The following is a 17,738-nucleotide window of genomic DNA, read 5'->3' on the forward strand; positions in this document are numbered from 1 at the left end:
CATGATGGGATATGTAGTTCATAAAGTACAGCTCTGTTGTTTGTATATGGAAACCACATTGTGCCATGTTCTTTTTATAATCACTGAAGGAAAATAGAAATTAAAAGTGTATAAATACATAAAAACAAGAACAGCAGTTAATGATTTAACCTTGAGGCAGACACTTTGTCAGAACTTGTTCAATGTTTCTTAATTCTCATGCCAAAATTTCAGGACATTAAACAGTGCCACACCCTAATTTGCCTTATATTAGCAAAGCGTAACCTATTTTCAGCTGCATTTCACATTAGGTTCTGTTCAGTGACGTTTAACAATACCATCTTCACCATTTCCAAAGACCTGATCTCAAGAATAAATTGCTCCTTACATTGATCAGGTAAGAAAAAATTTTGTTTTTTGAATTACTTTTTTGTTCTTATTTTTAAATGCTGGCAATCAGAAAGAAAATGTAATTTCAAAAAGCTATTCAATTCTTATTTAATAATTTAAACTATTACTGTTTAACAACAGATTAACACTTGAAGTTTAATGATAATTTTAATTTTAAGTATATCTGATTTTAAGGATACTGTTAGTACTAATACTGTAGTGTTGGGTAATCATCTTGCAAAACAATTTTTGTTTTTATAGAATTTGTCATGCTGGAGCATAGCTAAAACAAATGCTATAACCATTTAGTGAACACAATTAATAACGTTTATTGAGAAGGGACCTTTATTAAATGTCTTACTAATGTAACTAATGCCCAACACAACTAGAGTTCAGTGCTGACAGTGCTCTTGTCAGTCACACAACCACAGTACAGCGAGAAATGACAACAACTTTTTTCTTTTACAAAAGTTTGTGTAAGGAATCACTTACGATTTAAGCTGAATGAGGGAGATGTGTATATACCTCTGAAATAAGCCATGTCTTTTTTCCACAAATGAAATTGTGGACTGCAAATGGAATCACTATTTTTACTCTTAAAACAATTAAGCTGCATTGTTTTGCCATTTAAATAAAATCTTAATATCATTAGGTGAAAGATACACCGCATGGGACGCATCACTGATGCATGCTGGGGTCATTGGCAGTTTCGAGTCTTTAACATTAGACACTTTTCCGTTGTTGATAAAACCCGCGTTGCTGGAGTAATCGATCTACCATTTTCATCCAGAGTCACTTAGTGTGAATGCTTGAGCAACATTTACTACAAAGGGCCTCTACTTTACTCCTTAGCTGCAAATGTTACATTACATTACAGATATATTTAATTTATCTAAATTAGGTAAGCATTTTTATATCACAGACTGTACATTTAAATTATTTTTAGATAGTTTGTTTATACAGGGAACATTCTTTTAATTGTCAGCAGATGCAAGAGCATAGAATGTCAGAAATTGACCCAAAACTGTACCCAGAGTGAAAGCAGTTAGTTTTTATGCAATGAATTATTATTTTCTAGTGTAGACAACTGAACATTAGTGGACTGGGCGTATGAATAAAATACATAAAATGTCATGTTCAACTGGCAATTATATAGAGGCATATTCCGCTGTGTAAAACAAACAACTTTTGTGAAATGATCCAAGAATGATTTTGTTCATCATGCCATGACCCCTATAAATAAGTGCTTAAATAAGTGTTTTCCTTAATTTCAGCAAAAAATGGCCTCAGCTAATTCTCCAGTACAGTACAAAAGCAAGGATGAATCTCCTGAAATGGGGTAAGAAATGTTTCTTATGAATTTAAAAAAAATTGCTTCATGGGCCGAAACTGACAGAAGATGATCTTAACAAGCTACTAGTGATGAAAGGTTCTGATCTTTTTTGAATATTTTATTATTCTGCTAGTTAAACCTTCACACTTTGCTCATATTGGTGTAATGTGCAGTTATGAAGATTGGCCAAAAGGCGGGTCACATTTAGCCCTGAAACCTTCAACCCTCCAGTGTTTCAGTTTCATTGTTCAACCCTTGTATTTGTTATAAGTTGTCATAACAAACAATATCATATTTGCATTTAAAAATGACACAACTCAGCAAATAACAGCTGTCATAAGTATACATTAAAGGGCACATAGTTGACCTCTTTTTAATGATTTAATATTAATATTATGGCTCTTCTGAGTGTGTCAGTTTAGGTTCAGTTCAAAACACAATTCAGATTTGTTTATTATAATGTGTTAAAAAGTGTCATGTTGGGGGCGTGTCCACAGCTCGCTGATTTATGGGTGTGTTGCTTCACATGTAAATTAGTTTCGGCTTCCCGCCCAACGTAACAAGGGGGCGGAGCCATGTGCTCACCCGCTCTGTGTTTGCAACAGAGTCAGACAGGCAGACTGCGAGAAGGAGTGAAAGGATCAGCATTCAGTCGTACATGTACGACTCAGACACAGACCAAGCAGAGAGTACAAAATCATTTGTGTCTTTGTACAGTTTTACAGCCAACTGTGTGCTAGTTTCAAGTGCCGAGCTTGTACACAGAAACTAATAACCACACACACTGAATTAACTTTGACTGAGGCACGGGATGCGCCGTTCGAAGCCGCGACACGGCACACCAGACACTCTCTGTGGCACGGCAGAAACATGAAGTGTCCCGAATCGTCGCGCCACGCATTTTTGAATTCTAAACATAGATTTCTATCAGGGTACACACAACGGCGCTTCAAGTCGGCGGCTGTTCGCAGCGCCCAGCCGCTGACTTGAAGCGCTGTTGTGTGTACCCTGATAGAAGCCTATATTTAGAATTCTAAAACGCATGGCACAGCGTCAGGTGTAGCAGCGCCTAGTTAAGATTACAGGGAGCTTCTGTGATCGCGAGAAATGCAAATGGCTGAAGTATAAGGTAGACTTACTAAAAATAGAGCTAGCATGTTCCTTTAGTGTTATCGCTTTGACTCACGCTGAAAATGGCGGACGTGAATCAACAAACTGAGTATATGATGACGCACCTGTCAATCAATGTTGGTGGGCGGGGCAACCGCACTCCTACGTAAAGTTGCGGTCGATCTGAAAACCGCTCCAATTGGTCCACCATTTTTTATGTTGTTAAATAAAATAAAAAAGCACTGGGTGTGTTTATATCAGCCCAATATGACGCTCTATACACCATACATGCACATATGTCTGTCTAAACAGCTTGAAAAGTAGATTTTTAGCATAGGTGCCCTTTAAATCTCATTCACATTCATGACCTGTCATGACATGATTATAAAGGTTTTATTACAGTCTTATGAATACCCCTTCAAGTAAAGTGTTGTTTTTGCATGCAGGTCAAATTGATTATTTTGTTGACTTATTTAAAGGTGCAGTATGTTAGATTGACAACAGGAGCAAGCGTGCCTGACTAACGAGTCTACACCATTACTACTACCAAAGACAGATAATAAAATTTATATTTTCATGTTAAAAGGAGTTTTGTTCTAACCATCACCTCAAATGTATATTTTGTGGCTTTTAACTTTTATGACCATGATCACCTCAGGCACTGATTACGTGCTTCATGCCATGTTAAATTATACCATAGTGAGTTTGAATACAATATAACATGACATTTATTGCTGTTACATCCTTTTTGATGTTAATATTAAACTAAGGGTATTTGAAAAGAAACATCTTCAACATACCAAACGTCTTAACTAAACTACTCTAACTAAAAACAAAACATACACAAAGCAGCACATTGTCCTGAACCTAATGAACTAATACAAAAATAAATCTCGGTGTTGTATATGTATATCGCGCGACTTACTCACTCCTACAATCTCTCTGAGGTATCACTCAAATACATCAGTTAACTGAACAAGTTCACAAACAAACACATTGCACTTTCAGATATCAAAACTTTAGACAAGAGCTTAAAACACATGCAAAACACATTCTCCCAGACTAGCCCTCGCAAGAGAGACTGTCCTCACAGAGACCCACAGAAAGAGTAAGAGCGAGAGATGGGAAGAGATAGAGAAAGAGAGAGAGAGAGAGAGATCGCCATAGCAGTTTGGGCTTGGCTTTTAAACGCTACGCCAACCAGGTTTAAAGTTTTTTATTTTTTGCACTGTCTCCCAGTTACATTCAGAATAGATTTTAAAGTATTATTACTGCTCTATAAATCACTAAATGGCCAAGGAGCTCAATACATCACAGATATGCTTGACTACAAACCTTATGCTGTGTTCACACCAGACGCGGAAGAAACGTCAAGTGCAAGTAATTTACATGTTAAGTCAATGCAAACGTGCAAATAGACATCCTGCGGCATGAATGGTCGTGGTGCGAATGACACAGTATGCGCGATTGACACAATACGCGTGAATGGCGCAGCGTGAATAGAGCGTTTGACGCGATTTCGCTCGAGGTCGAAAATCTGAACTTCAGCGGACATTCGCGCCGTGTTAATCTATCAGGAGCTTGCTCTTGTGGGGATTATGACGTATCGCCTCTTGTTGGTGTCCCGGGGGAAATCCTCCTGCACACACCATCAACAGTTCATCAAACTCTGCTCAGTCAGAAGCACCGTTGAAAGCCTCCATCAGGTTAAAATTCTGGAGGAGTTTTGGTGCTGGGTGCACCTCTGAAAGGATCTAGTGGACTCAGACACGGACTTAAAATGAATCAAAGCTGTTTTTCAGCCTTCGTCATTTTCTTAATAAAATCCATGTTAGTCATTTATCAATGAAGCTAGAGTCACCAGGCAGACAGAAGCCCTGCCCAACACGCGAACCCGCGTCTATTCTGAAGTAAATTTGACACGCAAATGAAGTGGATTTGACGTGCGAATGAAGTGAATTTGACGCGCGAATGAAGCGAGTAAACTTAAATGTTCCCATGTCTATTTACGTGGGAAAAGCGTGATTTATCCGTGCGTTCCGCGTCTGGTGTGAACACAGCATGACAGATCACTCAGATCTTTAGGATCATATAAACTAGAAATTCCAAGAGTTCAGTCAAAGCAGGGTGAATCGGCTTTCAGCTACTAACCCCCCCTTCCGGAAACAGCTTGCAGAAATGATCAGATGTGCTCCAACATTAGGCATGTAAGATTTGAGATATCACTGAAATTTTTATGCATCCACATGGGCATAGCAAACATCCACACCCTATGGAGCTAGAGGAGATTCTTGGTTTGACTACCTAAGGCAGTGGTTCTCAAACTGGGGAACTGAGCACAAGAACCGAACGCAAATGGATTGGTTAATATCAGCTGTCAATCACTCAGTCAACACCTTCTGCCTTCAGATGACAGGAGCTACTGTATAACCGCGAAAATGTAAAGCGCTGAAGATGAGAATGAAAACAACACTGACAGATGACACTGACAAGTCCGCTATGAAAATAACTAAAGCATTCACTGTAAAGTCTGTGGGATGGAATTTTCAGGTAACTGTTTGCCACAACTACACATTGTAAGCACGGGAGGTTCTGTTTATTCCTTTATTTAATCTCCAGATGCTGTCAGCCGTGCAAGTGGCAGCTATATGTAAAATTTACCACGTACATCATCGCAAAAGGGCTTGCACTGACTAAGATTAAACTAATATTGCAGCTCATAAAAAGAGCGGTATTGCTATTAAAATGACCTATGCAAATAATAAGGTATATGTCAAATGCATCTGTGCAATATCACTACCCGTGAGAACACAGTTATCATTAACAGATTCATAATCAAATTCATGTCAAGCAGTACATGCAGGGCCGGTGAGCGGTCCGTCCGTGATTTCTTTTGGTCCCTCAATTATGTTATAAAAATGTATTTTCTTGTGATAACGGGATTTCATTGAGACATATTTTCCTCACGCTTGCATATATATTTTTTGCTTGTTGGTTTTGATTAGTGTTGGTTTCAAATGCAATAAATCTGTTTATAAAACTTGTAGTAACAGTGCAATAATTGCTGGGAGCCGCTAAATTTTGGCTGGTGGGCCTAAATTTTTAAAGTTTGGAGCACCAGTACTACCAAGCAAAAATGTTAATTATGAGCCCTGTAATGTAGAGTAAATATAGTTAAAATATTGTGAACAGCTTAAAATAAGTTATTTTAAATGTTTGTAAATGCTTTGGTAGTGGGGGTCGTGAGTTTTTGACGATCTTACATTGGGGGTCGCTGGCTTAAAAGTTTGAGAACCACTGACTTAAGGGACAGTTAGATGTTCGGGGCATTTCTGTAACCAGATCAGCTCGTAGTGTGGAGGTCTCGTGCTCTATACTATGAATATTTTGAAGTCAGGTATGCATCTTTTGATTTTAGATTTATCTTGTGTAAATTTTTAATTTGATGTCTTGTATTGATTGTTTATGAATTAACTGATCAATTGGCATAATACATATTTACCTGACTATTAAATTGTTATGTTTAAACATATTTCAAGAGTTGACACTTAGATATGCTTAGCACTTAAAGCAGGTTTGGAATGATGTCCTGGGAGAGAACCCTGAGCTCTGAGATATTTGAGCCCAGGGCTTCTGCCCGGTTGATAAGCATATCAGGAGATCCGAGATCAGGTAGGTCTCGAGAGCTCCCCCTTTAGAAAAGGCAGGAAAAGGAGGAGATGGGGTGGAAGGGGGGATTCTTCCAAACGAAGATAGAGCAGTAGGAAGAAAATGATCCATTTATAGTAAACTAGGATCACTCTGATTGGATTATTACTGATTACAGATAAGTGGCCAGACGTGCTCAATCATATCACGTGCTCCTCTCGAAATTAGTTTATGAAACTTCACTTAGCTTACTCTGTAAATTTTCATTCTAGTAGATTATGTTGTATCCCTGTTTCCGCACTTGCTGTCTTAGGTCACTAGTCAGACTAAAGTCCAGTTGAGATGGAGCATCGGGCACATTAACTGTATTTTAGGGATCCGACTGACTCTTGATATTGATTCAAGTGTGCTTAGGTGGAAAGGGGGAAAGGAGTTGCATGACTAACCTAGATAGGGGACTCGACCCTTGTTTGAAAGTAATGTTATTCTAAATTAAGTGTATATGGAAAGCCAAGGGCTTGGCTAAACCAAAATTATTATAAAGTACAGTGGTCAGTTACATTTATAATAATGGCCTTGACCTCTGATTAGAAATAATATTGTCTTTACTCAAGGGTGTACATCTAAGGAGGACTAATCAAAAATACTTTAGAATGAGCAAGCATAGGAGCGGCCATCTAAAAGTATTAGTCAGTTACCTGTTTAATAATCAAGACTGACAAGAGCGTGACCATGAGAGACGCCATTGGCCGGAGCGATTCCTCTAAGCGACACGAGCACCCGAATGAACAAATGTAATAGTTACGAGTGAAGACAAAAGGTTTAAACATTTATCTAAATGATATATTGATATAATCTTCTTAATGTTTTATGATTGAAGTCAGATAAAACTAAAGATAAATATACTAATATTCAAAACCACATCATATTCAAATTAGAGTCAGATATGAGTTAAATTTGAAGTAAATCAACATTGTGCACTGGAAAGACCAAACACATAGTTACTTACACTGGAAAAACTAAGGGTTCCACACCATTCATTCACTTTTAACAAATTTATGTTGATTGAACATAAAAAAATTAAGTTGTCCCACTGAAATCTTAATAATTGTGTTGTTTCTGCTTATTTTAAGTAGATTAAATGAGCAAATTTTTTTTTTGTATTTTTTTTTAGTATATATATATATATATATATATATATATATATATGTGTGTGTGTGTGTGTTTGTGTGTGTGTATATATTATTTTATTTATTTCCTTAAAAAAATGAACAGTCCAACAGTATCTCTTTCTATATATGGTGTGCAAAAATAATAACTAAATTATTAATATTAAATTTACTTAAAATATTAGTAAAAAATTGACCACTACATCATTACAAAAAATCTAATCATTTGGCCTCCTTACAGGCACTCCGTATATAAGCTGTTTGAATTCATATTATGCTAATGCTGAACCAAACCTCTTTTTCAGATTATCCCATGATGCCATACTAATGAATCCAGGTCCTCCAGCACTTTATCAACTGAACACAGCAAGAACATATATTGATGGGAACAATAAAAAGGTCAGACAATGGACATATGGAGATAATTTCAAAAACACACAGAACAAAGTCATACTGATGGTGGGTGAAACTGGTACTGGGAAAACAACACTCATCAACACCCTGATCAACCACTTACTGGGGGTGAAGTTTGAGGATCAAGAGTTTTATCAAATCACAGAAGAAGAAGAACAACAAGATCAAACCCAATCCCAGACCTCTGAGATCACAGTTTATAAGGTGTTTGTTGAAGAAAACCCAACATCTCTGACCATCATCGACACTCCAGGTTATGCACACACTGAAGGATATGAAAAAGACAGAGAGGTTGCTGAATATCTGAGCAGATTATTTGCAGATGAGGATGGGGTTCATGATATTGATGCAGTGTGTTTTGTGATGAAGGCGTCTCAGAATCGACTCTCTGGAAAAGAGCATTACATCTTTCACGCAGTTCTGTCTCTGTTTGGTAGAGATATTAAGGACAACATTGTGTTTCTGCTCACTCATTCAGATGGAGGACCACCAGATAATGCTCTCAATGCCATTAAAAAAGCAGAAATACCGTGCAGAAGAGGTGAAGATAATGAACCTTTTCACTTTTTATTTAACAACCGACAGAAAGTGAAAAGAACTGAGAAGTATGAGCAAAAGTTCAGATCAGCCTGGGAAATGGGGGAGAGAAGCATAAGTGAGTTCTTCACACTCCTGGAAGAAAAGAACAGAAAAAGTGTTCAGATGACATTAGATGTTCTGAAGGAAAGAAGACGACTTGAGGCCTGTGTCTGTAACCTGACAGAAAGAATCATTGAGAAGGAGTCAAAAAATAAAGAACTGACTCAGATTCAGGAAGCTCTCAAACAGAACAGAGATAAGATCAAGAACTGTGAAAACTTTCAGATTGAAGTAGAGAGAGTTTCTAAAGAAAAAGTCACCATTGAAAAACGATTGTCGAATGACAAGGCAACCTGTTGTTTGGTCTGTGAAGAAAACTGTCATGATGAGAAAGACTGCTGGTGGGTCTCTCCAAAAGAGCTTTCAAAGTGTGATGCAATAAAAAACAAGTACTGCACTGTGTGTTCATCGAAGTGTCACTACAGCAAACATGTCAAAGAAAACAAAAAATATGTCATGAAAAAGAGGAAAGTCACTATGACATTTAATGAACTGAAACAGCAGTATGACTGTTGTAATGAAAAGCCTAAAATCAGCTTTGACAAGAAAATATATACAAATACTAAAAAAAAACATGAAAGTAACAAGAAAGAATCTGAAAACAAAATGAAAATAGAAGAAAAACTAATCAGCGATCTGGAGAAGATAAAAAATGAGAAGTTCAACTTACTGAATGAAGCTTATATCATCATCATAATACTGTCTCAGATTGCACTAAAAGCAGACAGCGCTTTTACTCTTCACTATCTGGATTTCCTGATTCCCAGACTGAAGGAAGAAGGAGAACATGAATGGATGAAGAACCTGGAGGATCTGAGGAATGCTGGAGAAGAGAAGAAAAACAAAGGGGCTTTACTTTATGTGATGGATTTCAGCAGGGAAAAATGGAACCAGTTCGTAAGTCATGTAAAACCAAAACATGAATAAATGCAGCAACTATGGAAAAAAGATGATTAAGCAGAACATACACTGATAAATCCGGTTAAATAAATAACTAACCAAATAATTTGAATGGTTTCATAATGAACTTACTAAATTTGAAGTTGCTTTGTTGTAAGAAAATTCATAAATGTTCAACAGTTTACAAATTGAACAGGTTACATTTTCTCAATCACTTAAACTCAGACTATTGCAATAGCATCTCATATTCATGCGAGTCAAATTCAGTTGGTTTTATATCTTGGAAAAAAATACACATCAAGATACAAACATATCAAGATTATAATATATTACCAGCAAACAGTATCTTGTAAAAAAACAATCATTTGAAAAATGTTTCATGCTAGCAACAGTGTACATTCTGTAAACTCACCGGAGAAACAGATAAATCCACCAATCCACATCAACAATAAAACCCCTTTTCACTTGTGATACCATATGTTTTCAGAGGAAAAAAACTAAATAGCTATTCAGCCTTACATTCAAGATTAACATATTGTGTATAGAACTTAACTCTTGATCGTTCAGTCACATTTTGTCCTGATGCTGAGCACTATGGCTGCACTTACACTGCAGATCTTGATGGTCTATTCCGATTTTGTGACTGTATTCTTTTTTGATGCTTACGTCATCTTTTAAAAGTGACTCGTATCCGATTGTCAGCTTTTATACAGCATATGGCAAAGATGCAATGACCAGGAAAAAAAAAAGAGCGGGTGCTGACTAACAGCTGATAATAAAAAAGAGTGATCTTTTCTCCCTTTCTGTATTTACAGTTTTTCTCAGTGGCTCTGGTGCATTTCTCACAGCACCCTTTATATTTGCCCAACAGTTAATGCATTTCTCAAAACAGTTAAGTACAAACTGCAAAACCTATCTGATAACCTGCAAAAGTGTGTCACTTGCTCAAAATGGAGAGCTCATTCCTAAAAAACAGGTATTGATGTCAAGGATCAGTGTCGTCAAGATGAAAAGTCCTGCCACCATTGTTTATGAACAAGATAGTCAGATGGCTTTGTCATGTTTTCATCACGTCAGTTTACTCTGTAAATGTTTTCCAATGAAAAAAGTCAGATTTTGGAGACACTTTCTGAAAATGCTCAAGACAGCACTATATACTATTTGTACAGCCAGTTAAACTACAGTAAAGTTAGACATCACTGCACTTAGTGAGGGATCTGAGTACAAGACACTGAATATGTATGTTTCACATGTTTACTGCATTTGCTCTTTACAATTCTGATTTATTCACAGCACTGTGCAGAAGAATAAACACACCCTTATTTACAACAAACATACACTTCCTTTGAGTAGAGCTGTGCACAACAATAATGCAGGACATATTAGAACTAAACCTACAACACACACAGGTCTGTAAATCATTCATCAAACTGTTCAATTTAGAAGACATTTTCAGAAAAAAAAGATTAAATTTTTTTTAATAAAATTAGCTTGACAGATTTTGACTTACATTTTTGCATGGAATGTCTCAAGTAATGAAATGAGGACTGTTAGTTTTATATGGAATGACTATTCAACATTCACATGTGTAGTTCATTATGCACCAAATGCACCAAAGCCACTGAGAAAAACTGTAATCTGTTCACAGGGTTTATTTATTTTTTATTCTTTTTGACAGGTTGTTTTACTTTAGTTTATGTCAGAAAACTTCTCACTTGGTCATCTTCTTTTAATCTAGGCCTTTTTAAACCAGTAGGCATTTTAATGTAATGTCCATGACGTGATTTATGCTCATTACATATGCCACAGTTTTATATTAGTTTATATTGGTTACTTGGTAGATGTTAATCTCTTTCTCATTAAACATGCTTATGTACCTGTGCTATATGACAATATAAAAGCTTTTTTAGTCCTCGTGTATGAGATTTAAGGTTTGGACTCTGCTGAAGTCTGTTCTGAAATGAAAGCATTAGAGTTGACATCATTCGCTATGGTTTTTAATGACGCGCAACTCTCATTTACAGGTGAAAATCCGATCTACCTGCTTACACTGCAGACACGAGAACACAAATCCGATTCATATCGGATAAGTTTCCACATATGAACAAGGCCTGAATCTGATTTGAGTAAATCGGAATCCATGTGATTTGTTCCTGCTTACACGTACATGGACCATATTCAATCTGTGCCACATGGGAGACAATCAAAATCGAGTCACTTGAACTGTGCAGTGTAATGCAGCCTAAGAGACCAGATATTGTTAAAACTCTTTAAGGCTGCATTTACACTGCATGTTTCAAGTGACTCAATTCCGATTTTTTTCCTCCCATGTGGCACAGATGGGATATGGCCCGTGTACGTGTAAGCAGGAACAAATCACATGGATTCCGATTTACTCAAATCAGATTCAGGCCTTGTTGATATGTGGAAACTTATCCGATATGAATTTGTGCCCTCGTATCTGCAATGTAAGCAGGTAGATCGGATTTTCACCCGTCTTTAAAAAACATGGCGAATGACGTCAAGTCTAATGCTTTCATTTCAGAACAGACTTCAGCAGAGTCCCAAACCTTAAATCTCACACACGAGGCCTAAAACAGCTTTTAAATTGTCATATAGCACAGGTATTTAAACATGTTAATGAGAGCGAAAGGAGAGAGGAAGAGAGAGAAGCACTGGAAGCATCCAGTAAGATAAATTATCTCAGAACAAGCTTCAATCAACAAACAGGGAAGACAAAACCTCAAATTAAAGACAAATTAATAAAGGTATCAGTGAGTGAGAGAAGTTAAAAATGTCAGGAGCAGCATCCTTTGTGCCCTTCCCTCACAGACAAACCATCGCATACCCACACAGAGTGAAGAGTGCAAAGGACAGGAAGACATACAAACACCAACTGCTCAAGACACACCCCAAGACCCTAATGGCCGACTTTTGCCAATAAGGAGACACATCCACCATGACTAAATTACTGCTGTACACAGAAAATGGCAATGCTTGGGACAGAGCTATCTGTCTCTATTACAAGAACTGATATGCAACAGCCTGTCTCTACAAGAGGTAGAGCTGGTGGAGCTCCGAGAACTGGTGCTCTCACAGACAACATCTAACAAACTCCTTCAACAACTTGAAAACAAACTGCAGCAACTCACACGAGAATACAGGGAAAGTTTTGAAGAACTGAGAGGAGAAATGAAAAAAGTTACAACAGGACAAAACACCTTAAACACTGAGCTGATGACTGTAAAAGAATAATTGATCATCAGAGTGAAAGAAATACAAAGCCTTAGAGAACACACAAAAAACCCTCACTCGGCCTACATCGAGCACCACCCAGACACAACCTGAGACAAACACACATAGAGCAGACACACATGAGCCCAAACACCCCCTGTGATCAGGAGAACACATCCAGAAAGGCAGGAGTCCATCTTAATGGACCCAAATAGCAAGTACATCAATGAGAAATGGCTATTCCCCAGACACACAACATTGAAACGCTGGTGCCCAAACACAACTAGTGCCCATTGTCAGCGACACCATCATACACGTGGGGACAAATAACCTGAAGACACAATAAGAAAGAGTTTGACAGTCCATTACACAAAGGTGAATTAAAGCAACAGAGACTTTCTTATCTTCAAAAATAATCATCTCCAACCTTCTACCCAGAACTGATTTCCACCCGCGGACTATACAGAGTGTGAACACAGAGATCTCACGTAGATGTGCTGAAATACCAAACATCACCCTACACTGGGCATTCACCATCTTCAAGACCACGTCTATCTACATAGAGACAATGTGCATGTGTTTGCTAAAAATCCTAAAGATGTTGCTCTTGGTCATACCCCAGACAGTCCCTCAAAGAGCATAAGGGAACTTCACCATCCTCAATCTAAAACACAGACTATTCCAGCATCAGCACACAGTGCCTCTTACCCACATCCGGCTAATCCCTATCCTGAATCTTGGAGAATCCTCCATCAGCAATCTTGTCCTGTGCCAGCAGTCAGAAGATTAATGCATGAACAAAAGAGTATCTGATTTACTGGAATGAAGCAGCAGGAAAACAAAGTAAACTTCAATGTTATTTAGACCTAAATAGAGATTATACCACAGCAACATATCTGAGTGCAGTGAAGGACAGTAAATTAAGAACAACAATGACCAAAGACAAGCTGAGTGCTCTCAGTCTGATGGTAGAGACAAGCCGATACAGACAAAACTGGCAACCCAGAGAGAGCCGCATCTGCCCACACTGTGCCCAGGCAGAGGTGGAGACGGAGGAACACTTCCTCACCAACTTCCTCACACAATCTAGATGATTATAAATGAATCATTGTAAATATATTGATTATTATTGTTTTTTTTATTACTGTTTTATCCTAAAATGTTGACTGTTAAATGTGCAATTTATTCTGATTTAGTATTATTTTTGTATGAGTAATATGATATATTGAATAATAAAATGGTATATTGAATAATAATATGATATATTGAATATTAATGTGGTATATTGAATAATATTATGATATATTGAATAATATGATGTATTGTTGATATTTAATTGAATTAATATACATAAAAATCATCTTTTATTTTACTACTACACTCTATTGTGTGTATAGTTTTTTTATTATTATTATGTATGTATGTTACTTTTTATGTAAACTTTAGAACTGCTTTGACAATACATTTGTAACATTTGTCAAGCCAATAAAGAAAGTTGAACATCCGCAACATAAATCACAATACAATTGTAAGGGTCCATCTATTTTTCCTATGACAGAACTAACAGCATGGGTGAAGGTTAAATGCATGTAAGCCTTTTAGCACATGTGAAAAGAAATATTTTATTCCTTAAAATTTATTTTAATTTGTTTCCAACTCCGAATTTTAATCTGACTCCAATTTATAATAATTTTAGATTTAGATTCATTTAACTCAAGCTGATTACCTTATAGGTTGTGATTAGGTCTAGTTTAGCTCGATTAACTTAATAAATCCTTATTTTCAATTAATGGTTCATCGTCAGTATGCTGGCCAGTTTCATCTGTTCACGGACACAACCTCGCCAGTTCCGATTCTTAGCCGATAAGCTAATTTCCTTTAAGTAATAATAGGTCGCCCCATGCTTGCACATACTTAAAGGAAGTTTGATTTAGCCCCTAGATTATATCATAGTAAGTCAGTGATTGTCAGAAATCAGCAGGTCTCTAATGCTGTGCCCATGCTCCATCCATTGATCCTGAATGTATGACAAATCCTGGTCGTAGGCTGCGGAAACATCAGCCTAAACAATCTACTAGATTTAAATGATTTCAGGAGATATTAGAGATAAACAAGAATTTGACATTTATTTGTCAGGCAAAGATTTTCCATTCCAGTTCACATAACTAAACAAAATAAGCCAATCAAGATTGTACAACATCCTGGCTACAGAATCCCACAGACACTTCTGCACTGTTCCCTTAAATATTCAATTCAATTCCCCTTTATTTGTATAGCGCTTATACAATGTAGATTTTGTCAAAGCAGCTTCACATAAAAGGTCACAGTAAATAGGAACAGTGTAGTTCAGTTTGTAGTGTTTAAGTTCAGTTCAGTTGAGCTCAGTTCAGTGTGGTTTAATAATCACTACTGAGAGTCCAAACACTGAAGAGCAAATCCAACGATGTGCAGCTCTACAGATCCCAAACCATGCAAGCCAGTGAGAGAGAGGAATATGGGGCGGCATGTGTCAAGAAATTTGATTGATGACCTCCACGCCCATTTCCGCTTTAAGCCACGCCCCTTTTTAATATAAACTATTTAAGTGTCTTTAATATGGTGTATAGATTATTATGCATTATTGAAACATCAAAGGGGACGCAGCAAAGTCACTTATAAATTAAAATTTTATTATTTTAAGCAATTTTATTATTTTATGCAACAGCCTTACATTTAAAACGGAAACTTAACGGCGATTATAATCAAAAAGAACTCAGCCTATAAGGCTAGATGTTTTCTTTCCCTTATTTATTAATTTATTTGTTCATGTGTTTGGCGCATGTAACTCGTGTGCCATCGGAAAACTAGTGTAATGACGGCAAGCCATCTTTCCCAGACTCAGGGCAAAGTCCGCCTCTCGTTTCACTCCGTCCCGAAGCCCCAGCTGGCCCTCCTGGCATCCTCTGCGTAAAACATATGCTTGATAAGTTGACGGTTCATTCAGCTGTGGCAATTACAGACTAATAAAGGGACTAAGCCAAAAAGAAAATGAATGAATGAATAAATAAATAATAAGAATAAAATAAAAATAAGGTAATAATCTTTACACACAGATGCCGCGTAAGTGGCCTTTTTTAATTTAGAGATGGTACATTTGAATTGCCTCTGCCACTTCTTCCCCCACCTCAAACCTGAAAGTTGAAGAGAGAACTATATTCTTTGAATAAAACTATTGAGCTATAAAGGGAAAAAACGCAGAAGAAATTTGCCATTATATTAATTTTAGCACAGCTGCCAGTCATTTTCACATTCGTTTTTCAGTTAGGGATTAATATTAAAGTAGCCTAGTAAAAATGTCTATACTATAATATTATAATTTGTTATATCCATTATTATTATTATTATTATTATTATTAAAGCTATACAATTGACAAAACGCAGAACCCTTAAAAATTTGCTTTCATTTTGACATAGCTAAAGCACACGTTTAAAGTTATGTAAAAAAACATCCCATTCTACAGCAGCAGTCAAGTTAGGACACTTAAAAATGCCTTTTGCGTTTGAAGATGATCGACCTGCGAAGTTATGTTTACAGTGTTATAAAAGAAAAAGGTAGGCTATTTAGTGCGTGTGGATTTACCGTAGACAGGCTTTCTGTTTGGCTAATGCCTAAAAATGTAAGTAAGTAACACATTAATTTTAGCAACTATTTTTAAATGGCATTTAAATTTTAAATTCATTTTTTTATTTAATTTAACATTTAAATATAATTTAATTTAAAACATTTATTTTTTCCTCGCTGATTTTGGTTGGGTAATAAAGCATGATGACTCAGATATGATCTAGTTTAGCTTGCATGTGTGGGCATATTTTGACGTCTTTACCTAAAACTTTAAACATTTATAATATTTAAAATAAAACGGAAAGAAATAAGGAGACTAACATAAGTTAAAACACTTATTTGGTGCTTAAACCACCTTCAGAAAGTTTTGCCAGCTGTGGTAGAGCGCAACGGAGGCTCCACTGGAATGTAGCAGATGTGTTAAAACTTGGTATTATTTATTAATATGTTATTAATGTGTTTTTGTGTTCCTCGTCTTGTACGTCGCCGTGTTATTGTGCGTCGACGTCACGTTTATCTGTCCTTAAGTGCGCATATAGTCGAACATTTCTGCTCGACATCGGTAGAAACAAACTTCACAAGTTAAACTCCGCGGACACTGATGAACTGCAAGATTTCGGCTTGCTCCGGATGCCTACCCATCCTCCGACCCCCACCTCACCACCTCGCCCACAATGGAGGCGCTTCAAGCGGCGCGAGAGGAAGCAGAAGAGGGGTAAGCACGGGGGTATCCGAACAAGGCTAGCGGCTAACCCCCACAAACCCGCTATCCCCTCCATCATTCTAGCTCGCTAGACAACAAACTGGACTACATCCGTCTACTTCGTTCATCACATAGGACTGTAAAGGACTGTTGTGCTTTTGTGTTTACGGAAACTGCACATTAGTGAGCAGCAGACAGCCCACCCCGATGCTTTTCTCATCCTGGCAGGGGACTTTAACCATGCAGACCTAAAGAGTGTGTTTCCAAAAATACAACAACAGACTTTCCAACACGGGGCAATAACACAATGGACTTTGTTTACATCACACAGAGAGGAGTTTACAAAGCCTTCCCCCTCCCCCACCTTGGTGGACCACTTAACTGTCATGCTAATGCCTGCTTACAGACCGATAGTTAAAGTCACCAAACCGGTTTGCAAGGAGATACAAGTGTGGCCAGAAGGTTCTTCAGAGGCTTTACAAGACTGCTTCAATACCACAGACTGGGATATGTTCAAACAGGCTGCCACTCAAAAGAGCAAGAGCACCAGCCCCAATCATGTACACCTTCTACAGAGGCACTATTGAGAGCATCCTGACCAGCACACATCTACAGCGC

The 17,738-nt window shown here is 37.3% G+C and overlaps 2 protein-coding genes across 3 annotated transcripts in view; both read left to right on the forward strand.

Annotated features, from left to right (window-relative positions):
• LOC130231531 (serine/threonine-protein kinase 24-like) overlaps positions 1-17,738 on the forward strand; it is a 118,089-nt gene that overhangs the window by 38,000 nt on the left and 62,351 nt on the right. The window lies entirely within an intron of this gene.
• Positions 286-11,939, forward strand: LOC130231532 (uncharacterized). Its single transcript, XM_056460874.1, has 3 exons — positions 286-376; positions 1,644-1,708; positions 7,935-11,939. Exons 2-3 carry the CDS (start codon positions 1,650-1,652, stop codon positions 9,607-9,609), a joined length of 1,734 nt encoding a protein of 577 aa, XP_056316849.1. The 5' UTR covers positions 286-376; positions 1,644-1,649; the 3' UTR covers positions 9,610-11,939.

Source organism: Danio aesculapii, chromosome 7 (genome assembly GCF_903798145.1).
Source record: "Danio aesculapii chromosome 7, fDanAes4.1, whole genome shotgun sequence".
NCBI lineage: Eukaryota > Metazoa > Chordata > Actinopteri > Cypriniformes > Danionidae > Danio > Danio aesculapii.